Genomic DNA, 14,999 nt, shown 5'->3' with positions numbered 1-14,999 from the left:
ATTTTCCTATGAAGGTGAAATCAACAGCTTTATTTGAACCTGTTAAATTGGAGTTTGAAACAACTTTATGAAGGGCATCGATAAAGAGGAGCAGTCATACTCATATGTGGAAAAGATCAACCCCAACCTGCCGGCACTCACTGCTTCATTCACAAGTTAGAACCTGTGTACAGGAGGCTGTAGAAGACATTACAGAGCCGGGTCATTTTCAGATATTTATTGACTCTTAAACTGGTCCCAGTAAGTGGGACAAGTTGCCTCCTTCCCCATCCAGAGATTTTCAAACATCGGTAAAAGAGGGTGATGTGCTACAAATGACGCTCTGCAGGATAGCAGAAAAAAATCATCAAAGCAGACTATTTTTAAGGAATTGGTTGTTCGGGTATTAAACCAACGGCTGTCTCTTATATAAGTTGTATAACTTACTAATACTTTGATTTGTCGGTAAGAAGAACAAAGTGCTACGTAAATGCAAGAATGTTACACTGTACAACTGGAAATCCTCATCCTGTCCTCAAGAACTTTACTTTAATGAACTTCAATGAACAGTCTTGGATAAATCTGAAGTATGAATGAGTGTCTACAAAATCCACAGAAAAAATATATACGGCTAATGCGATCCTACTTTTATATCAACAAGCAGCTAGCTGTAGATTAGACTTTGGCTGAGTTTCATTGTTGACACAAAATATAAGATTCAGAAGTTTTGTCAAAGCCTCACAGACCACTTGGTCCATAGCCAAGCTAACAGTTCCCCCCTGTTTCCAGATTTAAGACTGTTAAGCTAAGCTAACTGTCTGCTGACTGCACCTTCATGCTGTGAGTACACAGACATGAAATTAGTGTTTATCTCTTCATCCAGCTCTCAGTAGGAAAGGAAATAAGTACATTACATCTTCTAAAATGTCAAACTAACACATGATTTACTTAAAGCTAAAAATGTAGCTGTAACCCAGAGTAGCAAACAGTGATTGAAGCTAAACCTGTAATTACAGCATTTAAATGTCATTAAATTGCATGAACTTTTAGTAGAAGCACAAAGAAGTAGGCAATATTGATGATGGGGTATCAGACTCTTCATTCACGTACCATTTTGACATTTAGCTTCAGTCAGTTATTGATCTTTCCAATTACAACTAGCTGCAAATTGGGAGCCTCTTCCTCCAGTCGGAGGATTAGGCCAGCTTAGTGACTTTGGGATGAGATTTGCTATGAATACATCTTATTTATTAATGTGCGTGCTTGTATAAACAGGGAGCGACTATTCGGAGAGATGAAGCAACAGGAGCTGTAATTGTGGCCCGAATCATGAGGGGAGGCGCAGCTGACCGGAGTGGTGAGACTGAGTTTGCAAAACATTTCTACTGAACTTTAAATGCCAGATATTTTTTATGTGGAAAATCAAATGCGTAATGGAACAGCACTATAGTATAATCTGCCGATAGAAACAGTCTCTATTACTGTGGATGCTAACGCTACCCAGTGGGACTTTCTTAGCACTACTGATATACTGAGAGAGATGTGAGTAGATTACATTGCATAACCCTGTGAACTGTAACAGAAATCAAATCCGTGAGATTAGTGCCACGAGATTGCATATTTTGAGAATACAAACTAGGTTTGCGTCTGGATGTTGCCATAGTAATGTTATTGACATACTGGCAACACAAAATCGTCTTTTGTTCACATTTCAGGTTTATATTCTAAGAATCTGTGTATTGGGCATTTCTTTAGCTGTATTCCCCCTGCGTGCTGTGCTTGTGTTTCCAGGTCTGGTGCATGTAGGGGATGAGCTTCGAGAGGTCAACGGAAACCTGATAACCCACAAAAGGCCAGATGAAATTAGTCAGATACTGGTAATAAATGTGGAATCGGACTAGTTCAGATACAATGATTCTTGTAGCTGGCAGCCGATCATGGTGGTGCTCTGTTGTTGTTGTTTTTTTAGTCCCAATCACAAGGCTCCATCACACTGAAAATCATCCCAGCTGTTGCAGATGACGATAAAATGAAAGAAAGCAAGGTTAGGAATGCTTGCTGCGTGAGTACGCAGGCTTTTCTTATGGAAGGCAACAACCACTCCGCCCTTTATCAAGGTTTATTCACATGTATCCTCTTTACCTTGCCCTTTAGTGTTGCGTATGAGCAAATGTTTGATTGTGCAACTTGCTGAATTACAGAACTGTGGGGGAAAAAAATGTCATGATCCACCCCTCATTTAAAAAATAAAATAAATACCCCAAACCATGACAGAACCTCCACTCACTGTTGTATCTCTCCTGATCTCTTCTGTGCAAACTGATAACGACTGGAATCAAAAATGTCTAATTAGGGTTCATTACTCCATAAGACCTGTTGCCACAGATTTTTTTTTTTCTCCAGTCCATTTTCAGCTTTCTTTCCTTGGAATGAAAGCCTGATGAGGCTTCAGCGACCAGTTGTTGCTTCAGCCTGTGTCAGATCTCTGCTGGATCTTGGATCTGTGTCAGGCTGATAGTAACAAAGTGTCTAAAGATACAGTTTAAAATTGTTATTGGCTTAGTCGTCTGTTATGTGTAGACATACTGACGAGTGGCTCGAGACTTTTGCACAGCACTATATGTGTATTCACCAAAGTATCTTACACTTTTCTGTATATAATGAATAGAGTTAAATAAATACAGAGATGATAAAGTTTTTAACAGAATATTCCTCCTTCTTTTTAAAGGTCTACATCCGGGCTTTATTTGATTACACACCTTTTGAGGACAAAGCAACCCCGTGCCAGGAGGCAGGACTTCCCTTTAAACGGGGTGACGTTCTTCAGGTTGTTAGCCAGGAGGACCCCACCTGGTGGCAGGCCAAGAGGGTGGGCGACTGTAACCTGCGCGCTGCCCTCATCCCTTCGGTGCAGTTTCAGGAGAGGTAGCTTGCATCAACAGTCTGTGTATCAGATGTTAAAAAGCTGCCTTTTTTTTATCAGTAATACATTTTTGAAAATGTTTTTGTTTTTCTTCCCAGGCGACTGAGATACAGGATGAAAATGGGTTCCGTGTCTGCTCCCATTTCCCCAAAAGCTCCCACATGTAAGCATTACTTACTATATACAAGCGCAAATGTTTTAGACTCTTAGATCTCAACACACATCTTCTGTTGTGGGTCAAATCTAATCTATCCAAGGAGGTCCTAAAAGAGAGATTATAAAGAGAAGGAGGGGATCAAAGATTAATCTCTGAGGGGGGGAAATGCATAATCCATCACTTTAATTTCTTAAATCCAATTTAAAAGATGAAATGATGCAAGTCCTTTTCTTGCATCTACAAAAAGATGCAGTAGTAAAATGGTTTCTCTCCTTTAAAAATCTGATTATCCAGTTATTCTTAATTTTTAAAAAAATTAAAGTCTTTCCAGTAGAGAAAGAAGATGGTTGAGGATCTCCAAGCATGGATACAGTGACAGTTATGAGACCAGCATTGTGAATTTGAGAGAGCTGAATGTACACTAGGGGTCGCCGAATACTCTATGTCACACTCTACAGTGATACTGTGTATTATTCCTTGCTTTGCTAACTTCAGATGAACGGGCCGATAGAGGTACGTAGAAAACCCTTCATTTTAGCAACCATCTCTCATCCCCAGTTTGGACTGGCTCCATGTTTTTCTTGCCTGAATTTCTGTATGAAATTCTCATCGACCCATCTGAAACACAAATTTTGGTCACTTTCCTCCTCCCCATCCACACTGTGCCATGTTTTGCCTTTACAGTTTCTTTAATTGCCACAAATCCTCTCCTAACCTGCTGTGTTCTCACGTTAAAGTACCCCCAACACCTCCTCCCTCCTCTTACCCTGTCTTCTCTTCCCGATTGCCATCCAACAGAAGACTGTGACAATAAGAGTGCTGTGAATGGAAAGGACATAGGTGAGCAAGCACAATCAGTGAGTTTATGTTAATCACTGCAACATCACATCTTTCGCTCAGTCTGTGTGCTAAGCTTTTTCTTTTCGAGTGTGCATATTATTCCTCAGATTGTGTGAGACTGGATTGCTTTGTGTTGCTTCATTGATTATTGAGGGTTAGGCCAGATAACCGTCAAACAGAAAACAGTCCACGTGTGTGACCACTACACAAGAAATTCTCACCAGTAGGTTGGCTGGGCTTCCAGGATGTGACTGCTTCAGTGGGTGTTTGTTCACACCATTTTGACCTTCTTTTTTTTTTTCTCCCCTAAACCATGTCCACACCCATCTGTCCCCTAGAGCTGAAATATCTCTACAGCTGCCTTAATGTAGTGTAATTTCATTTAGACGTTCCTGTAGTGGCAACTAGGGTGACCAGTTTCCAACAAGCTAAACATGGGACAAATGGTATGTTTGTATGAGATGATATGGGATACTAATGCTGAGAGGTAGTGTAAAATTTTCATGTATCAAACTCATTGCAGTCATTGAGTCGACCATAAACTCCTCCGTGTGTATTCCAGAGTCAAATGTGAGGCTGTCTGTCCAGCAGTGAAAGCTTGGCACAAATTTGGTCACACAACAGGACAATGAAGTCCATCAGCAAAACTACAGCAGAATGGCTGAAAAAGAAGAGTCGGTGTACTGAGTTATGGGGTGTATTTAGTTTTTTCACAGATTGCATTGAGTCCTATTAAAAACTTTGTTTCACCATAAAGAATATCGTTTTTATGGTTCAATAGTGGAGTCTTAAAGTTGTTTATTCCACTTTTCTAACTGATCCTTTTTAGTTCACCTAATGAACTAAAACTACCAAACTTTTCTTTGATTATCAGCAGGGATGCATCCATAGATCAGCATTTTTTTTTTTGAGCCAAACATTTCTACTGATTCTCACATGTACTGTGGTACTTAACATCATATTCTTGTCTATGCTAACTGAACAGTAACCAGAAACTGCATAAAAGCTCAGTGTTTCAGTCTCTCATATCACTGTAGCGTAATTGTAGTTGTAGTTACGCAGTTTTTATGTGTTTTTTGTTTTTTGTAGTCTTTTCCATCATATTGCAGCAATAACTAAAGTGAGTTTCTCATTGAGCGTGGCATTGATGGTAATACAGTGACATGTGAAACTGCACTTGGGCAGTGTTGACTTTTGGAAATTGGAGCCAGAGAAGAAAATGATTGATGAGCAGTAACAAATGAATGAGGAAACCTGGTCACCCTAGTAATATAACCATTTTTTTGTGGTTTTTAAATGAAACACCTCAGCAACTTCCGGATGGATTGCCATCGGGTTTACTGCACATCCCCATGTTCTTCTTAGGATAGGATGTAACAACTTTAGGAACCCAACTTTCTTTAGTGCCAATATGAGCTTAGATTTTTTTTTTCCTCTGTAAAATCAAACAAATTTTAATATAAATATAGCCTGTTAGGGTATGATTAGGCTGGCAGGCTTTTTGCCTTGTGTGCTACAGCCATCGAGCTTCTCAGTGTTCATGTGGCGCCTCATGCCATCTCAATGTGCTGCAAATGGCCCGTCATCATGCGTCATGCTGATAGTAATTACTCTGTCCTTTAAGAAGTTAGACACAGCATGCATGGCTTTTTATTCTGTTTCAAAAGAAATAATAAAATAAAATAAAATGCTTTACTCAATGGTCTAATATAAGTTGTAGTTTCTCCCAAGAGTAAGGCAGCCCCTGCCTTCTGTGGCCATGCTTTCTCATGGGATTTTTACTCAGGTACTCTTACTGATATCTAATGGTGTTGTCCACTGTGTGTGTCTTGTGTGATACTGTTTTGACATGCGATTTTCAGCTACCTCAAACCTGTTTCTTAATATCAAAGTGGCAGAGTGATCTGCAATACATGGGCTGGATTTTGGTGTATTTATTGGATTTGTATAAGTGTGGATCAGTGCAGTAGCATATGTGTACCCTAAGGCTACCTTCATGTCTTTAACAGCTAGCCTACGCAGAAGCTTCCGCCACAGGAAAGATCGCCAGGGTTCTCCTGGTGAAGCGCACACTCCTGACGCCAATCACACAGAGTTCCTGATTTACGAGGAAGTCGCACAATATTTTCCACGTCCTGGAGAGAGACCTCGCCTTATAACACTCATAGGTTCGTCAATTGGAGTGAATTTTTACAGCGAAGAAACTACAGTTGTTGTGATGAGAAATTCAGATACAGGCATCACGGGTTATGAATGTCATGGTAGTTTCAGGATTTTAATTTAACTGTTCTTTATGTGCATAAACTCAAATCTGTGTTTACAATGTTAAAATAGTATTTTAACTTGACACGGTGAAGTCAACCTCAAAATTCTTTAGGATGTTCAGGAACCACCAGGAGTCAAACCTGTCATGAAGTGGAAACTGCTGGAATAGCAGCGTCACAGTGAAGTGAGTTTTACATCACTATGAACTGAGAGCGCCGACCAAGGACGAAGTCTCTGTTCCAAAATCGACTTCATCAAAGTCTTTATGGACTTTATGGATAAAGCAAATGCCTTATGGACAAGAGTTTCATGGTCAGATGAGACCAATATTGAGCTTTATGGTGGTAATGACCGTTGGTATGTTTGGACAAGTAATGCTGAGGTTTTCAAACCTGAGAACACTGGTGGAGGTAGCATCATGCTCTGGGGCTGTTTGTTTGTAATGTTGGTACGTTACACAAAGTGTATGGAATCGTGGAGGAAGACTACCTTCGAATTAGAGTCAGATAAACAGCTAGACAACTGAAACTTGGGCAAAACTGGATGTTTTGGAATGGATAAAGCAGGCTAATATGATTGTGAACCGGCCTTCGAAAAAAACACGACCTTAACCACATTGAAAGTACGCTCAAAACCAGCCAATTTAAATCAACTTTAGCCTTTCAAATTTAAAAATCCAAATATTAGTGTGTATATTAATGCATAACTTTGGCCCTGTGAGAAAATCCAAAAAGATTCAGACTTGTGCACAAACTTCCTGGGATTTTCTTTAAGAGATTACAGATGTATGCTGTACAATCATTTCATCCTGGAAAAGGAACAGTTCAAAGAAATCATTAAAAACTCCAAACTACCATGTTATTCATGCCCACAATGAGTGAACTTTTGCCCAGTTCTATACACACATGTTCCAAGTTCATCTTATATAAACTAGCTATGCTGTTTGTATGGTCATAGGTTCACTTGGAACACGGATCGCTGAGCTCAAACAGAAGGTGATTGCTGAGAATCTGCGGCGGTACGGTTTGGCTGTGCCTCGTAAGTGTTGTTTATCTTTTCTAATTGACTGTAAGTGTTTGCACTGGATTCATAAGAGTGAAGTAAAAGAGCTTTCGAGTGAGTATAAGGCACTTTGTTCTTTGGCACTTGATACCTGCAAACACACTCAACCTTTACATTTCTCTCAGGAAACTCCCATAATTTGCGTGACCCTCAAAATATTACACAAGTTTCCAGATTATTAAACAAACAATCCACACACCACATACCATTCCAATTCAGTTTTGTTAGTTATGACACCATTTCACAACAGCCGTTCCTTCAATGCTTCCAAACCCATCTGTCGCACCAACCTGGCAACCCACTGCCTAATTCAAGGGAGGTGTGTGCATCTAATCTCTGCACAGGCAGACTGTGAGACGGTGAATCATTTAACGTCACCATCATAGCTGCTGTTTTCCCCAGTTTAACAACTGTGACGATTCAGTACGAGAGACTTTAAAACACGCCAAAATAAACAACGAGTCATACATGGAGCTTGTGGATGTCTGTGACAGGGAGTTGCAGACTTTGGTGTAGTTGGAAAGATGTTCAGCTTTTAATAACTCATTGGCGAAACATAAAAAAGAGAACTGGTACTGACTGAGACAAGTATCTCTTTGCAAGTTGATTTTACAGTAAACGCACTGCTTTTTAATGCAATCAGTATCGAGCTTAATGAGATATCCAGAAACATACAAGCATCCAGTATCTTGTGTCTTATTTTCCAACTTGCTCTTTCTGCTGACCAACTGCGCCCTGAAGACACCACTCGAGCCAGGAAGAGTCATGAGAGAGAAGGAGTGGAGTACCACTTCATCAGTAAAGCTGCTTTTGAGGCAGACATCCAGAATGGCAAGTGAGTGCTGGGAACAATGTTTTCTGATGAAGTGCAAAAAAAATTATAGAACACAAAAGGGTTAATTGAAGCGTTTCAGCATTTTAGTTAATTTAATTAACTCGTTAGTGGTGATGTGTTTCTGCAGGTTTATTGAGTACGGCGAGTATAAAGAGAATCTCTATGGCACCAGTTTGGACTCCATTCACAGAGTTTTGGATCAGAACAAGGTCTGTCTGGTGGATGTGCAGCCAGAGGTAAGTGTTTTTAAAAATATGGTAGGCGGCACTGCCAACCAAATACACTTCTCATTTAAATCGAATTTCCTCTGTGTCAATGTAAAAGTGCCTTCTTCTTTAAAAGAAGTAAAGACAGCAGGTTGCATATTGGCCACATCGTGCCATATACATGTGTAGTATGTGCAATATTGGAATACATTTCATATTATGGTATTTTCAAATGAAATTGGATTGATCTGTTGCCTGCGTCCAGACCTGTGAAGCTTTCCGGAGCCTGGAGACAAGTGATAGAAATGCATGATATCAGGCAAATTGATTTTTCACTTTATTTTGTGCAACTGTCTGCCAACATGAAACCAGTAATAAATCATCAAAAATGTTTGTTTTAACATTTTTAGTGGCTCACAGGCTGTTTCTGTTTGCTTCAAAAAGAATATCCTCTCTGATAATTGTGCAGTCTTTTATACTTAAACATTGATTTGACTTTATATGGTCGTCTGTTTGTGCAGTATATCTTCTCAGCATAGAAAAAGCTCTGTGGGATTTTTATATGGGAGTTTGTAAATGGCTGATTGGTCTTATCACATTCAGGCATTGAAGACTCTCCGCACCGCTGAGTTCAAACCATATGTCATCTTTGTAAGGCTTCGCATCGGTGATGGTCAGAGAAAGCAGTTTGGCTCCTCTTCCTCACTCAGCGTAGGGGTCACGGTGAGTGATCCCACATCAAACCTGCCAGACGTGCAGTACACTTTCTAAACTTATTGATGGTGGAATATAAATGAAGCTTACAAAGGCTTAGTTCAGACTAAGGTAATCTTGCGTTGTTTGTTTTGTTGAGAAAGGCATCATATCAAAAGGCTGATTGAAGCTCAGTAAATAAAGCTTTTCTTCACATGGCATGCATTTAAACTCAGTGTGTGAGCATTTTATGTTTAATATAAACTGCTTAAAAAAGTTAAAGTTACTTAGTTGTACAAACACACAGCCAAATATGTTGGTGTCTGTGAAGGTCATTTGAATACAGTGAAGTGAATGAGCTGTGTCATAGTATGGTATGCTATCCTGTTGGAAGCAGCCAACAAAAGATGATGACACTGTGGTCTTTAACAGATGGACGTGGTCAGCAACAATACTCAGGTGGGCTGTGGCATTTAAATGATGCCAAGATAATATCCCCCCACACCAACAACAGCCTGAAGATGGGATGGATCCATGCTTTCATGTTGTTTATGCCAAATTCTGAGAGATGGTTTCAGTAGATCAGCAGTTTCCCAGCCTGTCTGGGACCAAAAATCGTGCCACGTTCAAAAAGTCACATTTTGACAATGTCTTAATATCTTACATGTCAGCTCTGAAGGGTACTGAGTAAGAATAGAGAAATTCCATATGGTCATTAGTTTAACTGTTCTTGAGCAGAGTGTATTAGCAGCTAAACACTTGTCTCTCTTCCTCTCCAGGACGATGACTTGCAGGAAATGAAGCAGTCGGCAGAGCAAATGGACGAATGCTACGGCCACTGGGTCGACTACGTGTTGGTAAAGGAAGAGCCAGCTAGTGCCTTAGCAGAGCTCCAGGTTGTATTGGAAAAAGTACAGATGGAGCCACAGTGGGTGCCTGCGTCCTGGGTGAGGCGCTAGCCAGCTGACCTTCCAAATAGAAGAAGAGGACAGAACTATGGCGTGCCTCTGAAGGTGCTGAGCATTTGGACTGATCCAGTGTTTTACTGCCGTGTAACCATTCCACAAATGAGTATGTGAGTCACTGTAAAAGAACATTCAACAGGCCTGTTGCAAAGTGGTCAGCATAGAATGACCACAGTAGTCAGATAGTGCTGGTGTACATACCGTATATCCTGATAGTGCAGTGGCTTTATATGAGAAAGGTATGTAGTACAAGCATGCAGGACAAAGTTCCTACAGCAACTTGTTGTCAAAAACATCTGCACTCAGTGTGGTCAGCTATGTAAGCCCCCTATTATAACAGCAGCTATAATGTGAAGTGCCATATTGAATATGTTAACTGTAAAGCAGAAGAAATCTGAAGACCATATGACTGATTTTGCTTTGACAATAGTTTGAGTTTAGTGAAGTGGGTTGAATTTGTCTACATTTGCTTAAGAAATAAAACAAGACCAACTCTGTTTATTGGGGAAACTATTTTACTGACGGATCACACTCATGAAACAATTATAAACCATAAACAAAAGGGAAATATACATATGTGGTTGCATTGTGTGCAAGAATACACAAGGCCTTTTACTTCCAAAGCTTCTTGATGGACATGTTCTTCTCACTGTCTTTCTGCATGACCTGATAAAGTTAAACTGCGTTAGTATAGTGCAAGACGTGAACACTGCATTCAAAAATTAGCTTTAGGTTATACTGACCTTTGCCACCGCCATCTCAAAGTCCTCCTGAGTGACGTGCACTCTCCGTTCTCTCAGAGCATACATCCCTGCCTCTGTGCAGACGCCCTATAATACACAAATGCAGTAGGGGAAATTTAATGATGTAGTTCCTCATTTAACACAGCTTCCATTTAGCAGGTTAATTCTTACCTTAACCTCAGCACCAGAAGCTCCAGGCATCAACTCTGCAATCTTCCTCAGGTTAATGCCGCGAGTCAGATTCATCTTCCTGGAGTGGATCTTCAGAATATCCAGACGGGCCTGTGGGCGCATAATTAAGTGTGCTTAGATACAAAAAACTCAGCATGTTTGAGTAAACACGCTAAAGGGTATAACGATTCACTACCTCTTCGTTGGGAGGCGGAAACTCGATCTTCCTGTCAATCCTGCCTGGCCGGAGCAGAGCTGAATCCAAGATGTCAATACGGTTAGTGGCCATGATGACCTGCAGAGATGGACGACATACTATTAAGTATATTTGAATAATTGGGGTTATTTAATACTTTAACGCCCATGTTTGGCACTCATGAACATTTAACAAATGCAGCATTAGTTGTTTCGAAATATTATAAAGGTCTTCTGTAGTCATCAGCAACTTTAGGTGATGCTGGCATATAAATAAATACCAGTTGTACCACAAAATGTCATTTATGCATAAAGAACCTATACAGCAAGCCGAAATGTCATCAGTGACGCATGTTTTAAGAGGCTGTCCTGTGCACATAACACTACACCTCAGTGTTCATAGTAAGGATATGAGACTACACAGTGATCTTCTGCAGTACCTTGATGTTCTTGGTTGCTTCGAAGCCATCCAGCTGATTGAGCAGCTCCAGCATCGTCCTCTGCACCTCACTGTCCCCGCCTGAGCCTCCCTCCAGCCGAGATGAGCCGATGGAGTCTATCTCATCCATGAAGATGATGGACGGAGCATGCTCTCTCGCCATGACAAAGAGTTCTCGCACCATACGGGCACCTGCGAACAGCCAGGGAGAAATTAACCAAAACCAGTTATTAAAAACATGGGGATCAATTCGATCCCAGTGTACAGGAAAGAAAAGGCACACACCCTCTCCGATGAATTTCTGGACCAGCTCTGATCCAGACACCCTGATGAAGGTGCAGTCAGTGTGATGGGCCACAGCTCTGGCAAGGAGGGTCTTCCCTGTACCTGGGGGGCCATAGAGCAGCACTCCCTGCAAGCACAAAGGAAAATCTGAACCACCTACACAGATGCGACAAGTGTAGCTTTAGTTAACCGATTTAATGAAATTATCTGTTTTCCCCCTCTCTTTGCTTTTCATGTTTTAGGACTGAAGTGAATGATGGGCAGGCAACAAGACGAGAAAATGTGTCAAAGATATGATTATAAAACCCTAAGAGAAACTTCTGAAATTCGTACCATCGGCTCTCTTGTCAAATACCCACCTTGGGCTGGGCAATGCCTAAAGCCTCGAACAGCTCGGGGTGTTTGACGGGCAGCTCAATCACTTCTTTGATCTCCTTGATCTGCTTATCCAGGCCGCCGATCATTTCATAGGTGGAGTCCGGCACCTTCTCCACCATCATGAGGGACACCAGAGGGTCCACCTTGTTAGGAAGGATCTTGTGCAAGGTGTAGCTGTCGTTACGCAGAGCTACACGACAGTTTGGAGTCACCTAGTGGCAATTTGACAGAAATAATAACAGAACAGTTTAGGTTTCCTGATTCCTGGTACTTATTTTATGAGTAAAATACATTTTCTTTCTTGTTTAGCTCCATCATACTTTACAATAAATATTACAAATGGACTCAGGTTTTATAATACTCACATCATTGATGTCAATGTTTTTGTCCACATCCACCACAAACTTTCCCTCTGGATGCACCTGAAAATGATGAACAGACATAAATTAAAACTGTCCACGACTGATTCAAAAAGAAGAATGCTGCATGGTGAATGTACACAGCATACCTTAACTAGCACTTTCTTTTTGTCCATGACCCTCACCACCTCTCCCACGTAGGATCCCTGTTCCTGTAGTAGCTGCAGCTCCTCACGAAGGAGACGCACTGAGACCAAAGTAACAAAGGAAATGTCTGACTGTGTACATCAGAATGACACAATTCCCAGTAATGTGGCAGGAAGATAAAGCACCATACCTTTGGCATTGAGCTCATTTCTCTGTGCCTGCAGACGTCTGAGATTCTGACTCTTCTCGTTCACAGTCAACTATGAAGAAAAAAAGCAGGTCAGGCCTGACGGGCAAGCGTGCGTTAAAAAGCAACAAAAACAAAAATGATTTTTCATTTCCTCACCTGCAACTCTTCTATCTTAGATAAGTAGTACTGCCGCAGACCTGATCCACCTTTACTCTCCCCCATCTCCATCTGCTAAAGAAACACATTGCAACATGGTGCAACTTCTTCACAGCGAGCTCTTGAACATTTAAATATGGCATATTTAACCTCCTAGGACCTGGCATCCACATATGTGGACATCACATTTTGGGTTATTTAGACCAAAATACTCAATTTTGCTCCACAAGGGCCTGATATCCACTTACGAGGACATTATACTGCTACTGTTCTATTGAAATTTTAAAGGAATATCTTCATATGTGGCTCTCATTTTTCTTAGAAACAAAAATTAGGTTAAAAAAAAAAAATCTGGTAATTCTTTATTTTTACATTCATTGGGTCCCAATCAGCCCAAATATCAAAGAGAAATTAAAAATGCATGCCGTGGAAGAGTTCGGGTCTTAGGAGGTTAAATATGCATCAATCAATGACTGCGTTTATAAGCCATCAATTTTGTTTCATTCTTGTTTTAAGCTAAGAAAGTATGTTGGCCAGTTGATTGCTATGCTGCCTGCCAATTTGTGTGAGTGATGATGATTTTGACAGAACCGACAGCAAACTGGGTCAAATGAATTCTCAAGTGCCTTTCCTTTAGTCCCCATTTGCAACTTAAAAGTTGTCCATCAAGTGTGGTATGGTGGTTAACACTGCTGTATCACAGCAGGAAGGTTCTGGGTTTGAATCCAGTCCAAGGTGGTGTAAGATTAATTGGTGACGGTGTGAATGTGAGCACGAATAGTTGTATATATGAATTAGCCCTGCAAAAGACTGGCGACCTGTCCATGATGTACCCTGCCACTGGCCCTATGACAGCTGGAATAGGCTCCAGCCAAAACGCAATGCTAAATTGGAGCAGAGACGTCACTGTGTACTCTGTATACCCTCAATATGAAGCAGCCTCTATGCATACAGTTTTAGTTAGGCAGATATCTCCTGAAGGATGCAAACCACGTCTCTTTTTCCTACTATAGCATTTACGCCACTACATTTAAAGTTGAAGATTAAGATACCAATTATATAGCAGCCTACAGACTTATGCTGTAAAAATACTGAGGAACTGTAACATTTTTCCCGCGAACATTATTTTAGATTACCCAGCAGCATATAAATCATCTACATTAGCTTTTTGTGGTCCCGAAAAGTCCAACGTACATGCCCGATGAGAGTATCTTATGTTGGACAATGCAAAGTACACAACATTTATCAGTAAACAGTGTATGCCGAGCTTGACATTATCTAATATTTTAGAAGAAGAATAGAAATGCACATTTGTCCAATTTTCATTGATTAAATTGGTGGACTGAACTGGTTGAAATTGACCACTGTTTACATTAGCCATTAGGCCTAACCAGTAGCACCAACACAGGAAATGTCTTTTAGGCAAGGAATACAAAAAAAACCCTAAACAACCTATGTAACAATAAGCGTTAAAGCGTGTGACGCTTACTTTCTCCCAACAATTACAGTTCATTAGCAAACTAACATCAGTTAGCTTACGTACAGACGTGCACGTATATTAATAAAGTAACGCTTGGTGTTTCCCGTATAATAAACTCAGATATATATCTCTCATAATATGCTGAAATAAGCACCTCTGTGTGGTCAAAAAAGCTAAGAATAGAATAAACTGTCCGCACCTTACTGCCAGTCATCGTGAGAAGCTAGCTGGGTTAGCTACAATGAGACAGCAAACCGGCACAATCGCTGCTTTCAATGAAGTGACGTTTCCGTTTTTACACTGAAGTCCCGCATCCTTCCCTCAAACAACCGATTTTGAATAAACTATTAGGCCCACAGCAAAACAGAAATGTTTCCTTCGCATGGCAGTCATAAAAGCAACAAAGCGGCAGGGAAAAAAATACACCTACATGATCAATTCCGTCCACCTCCATCTTGAAATTTCTACATCCGGTTAAAGCCACTGCAGACCAGGCGCTATTTCCGGTAAGTGGCGCGTCTTCGTGGTATT

General features: G+C 40.7%; 2 protein-coding genes across 7 annotated transcripts in view; one reads left to right on the top strand and one right to left on the bottom strand.

Moving 5' to 3' along the window:
- Positions 1-10,750, top strand: part of LOC102776940 (MAGUK p55 subfamily member 3-like) — a 27,228-nt gene extending 16,478 nt beyond the window's left edge. For 2 of the 3 annotated variants that reach the window (XM_035915195.2, XM_035915194.2), the window contains exons 7-20: positions 1,255-1,336; positions 1,771-1,856; positions 1,949-2,023; positions 2,708-2,904; positions 3,001-3,065; positions 3,555-3,572; positions 3,858-3,899; positions 5,620-5,685; positions 5,909-6,067; positions 7,122-7,202; positions 7,968-8,061; positions 8,189-8,297; positions 8,871-8,990; positions 9,740-10,750. In XM_035915195.2, the coding sequence (XP_035771088.2) occupies positions 1,255-1,336; positions 1,771-1,856; positions 1,949-2,023; positions 2,708-2,904; positions 3,001-3,065; positions 3,555-3,572; positions 3,858-3,899; positions 5,620-5,685; positions 5,909-6,067; positions 7,122-7,202; positions 7,968-8,061; positions 8,189-8,297; positions 8,871-8,990; positions 9,740-9,919 (1,374 nt within the window). In that variant the 3' untranslated portion in view covers positions 9,920-10,750. The remainder of the gene's footprint in view (positions 1-1,254; positions 1,337-1,770; positions 1,857-1,948; positions 2,024-2,707; positions 2,905-3,000; positions 3,066-3,554; positions 3,573-3,857; positions 3,900-5,619; positions 5,686-5,908; positions 6,068-7,121; positions 7,203-7,967; positions 8,062-8,188; positions 8,298-8,870; positions 8,991-9,739) is intronic. The other variant, XM_006807524.3, reaches the window with a different exon arrangement.
- On the bottom strand, positions 10,423-14,999 carry psmc5 (proteasome 26S subunit, ATPase 5). 4 transcript variants are annotated; one of them, XM_006807526.3, is made up of 12 exons: positions 14,899-14,999; positions 12,989-13,063; positions 12,833-12,902; positions 12,645-12,742; positions 12,502-12,558; positions 12,118-12,348; positions 11,759-11,885; positions 11,475-11,665; positions 11,036-11,134; positions 10,840-10,950; positions 10,669-10,755; positions 10,423-10,591 (listed from the first exon to the last, which is right to left on the bottom strand). In XM_006807526.3, the coding sequence occupies exons 1-12, from the start codon at positions 14,920-14,922 to the stop codon at positions 10,538-10,540; spliced, it is 1,224 nt and encodes a 407-aa protein (XP_006807589.1). In that variant the 5' UTR covers positions 14,923-14,999; the 3' UTR covers positions 10,423-10,537. The 4 variants fall into 4 exon arrangements, with proteins under 4 accessions (XP_006807589.1, XP_006807590.1, XP_035771089.1 ...); XM_006807527.3 differs by having other exon boundaries at positions 12,989-13,060; positions 14,899-14,970; XM_035915196.2 differs by lacking the exon at positions 14,899-14,999 and adding an exon at positions 14,668-14,887.

The sequence above is a fragment of the Neolamprologus brichardi genome, chromosome 8 (assembly GCF_056152115.1).
Source record: "Neolamprologus brichardi isolate AB-2024 chromosome 8, ASM5615211v1, whole genome shotgun sequence".
Classification (NCBI taxonomy): Eukaryota; Metazoa; Chordata; class Actinopteri; order Cichliformes; family Cichlidae; genus Neolamprologus; species Neolamprologus brichardi.
Note: the sequence above shows the minus strand (reverse complement) of the source record. Positions and strands in the feature narration are given on the sequence as shown.

Excerpts from the sequence above, each read along its gene's own strand:
- psmc5 (XM_006807526.3), bottom strand. The coding sequence starts at position 14,922 with ATGGAGGTGGACGGAATTGATCAT. Across the intron at positions 13,064-14,898 it reads AGGTGGACGGAATTGATCAT|CAGATGGAGATGGGGGAGAG; the intron begins GTAGGTGTATTT and ends GTGTTTCTTTAG. Across the intron at positions 12,743-12,832 it reads AAATGAGCTCAATGCCAAAG|TGCGTCTCCTTCGTGAGGAG; the intron begins GTATGGTGCTTT and ends CTTTGGTCTCAG.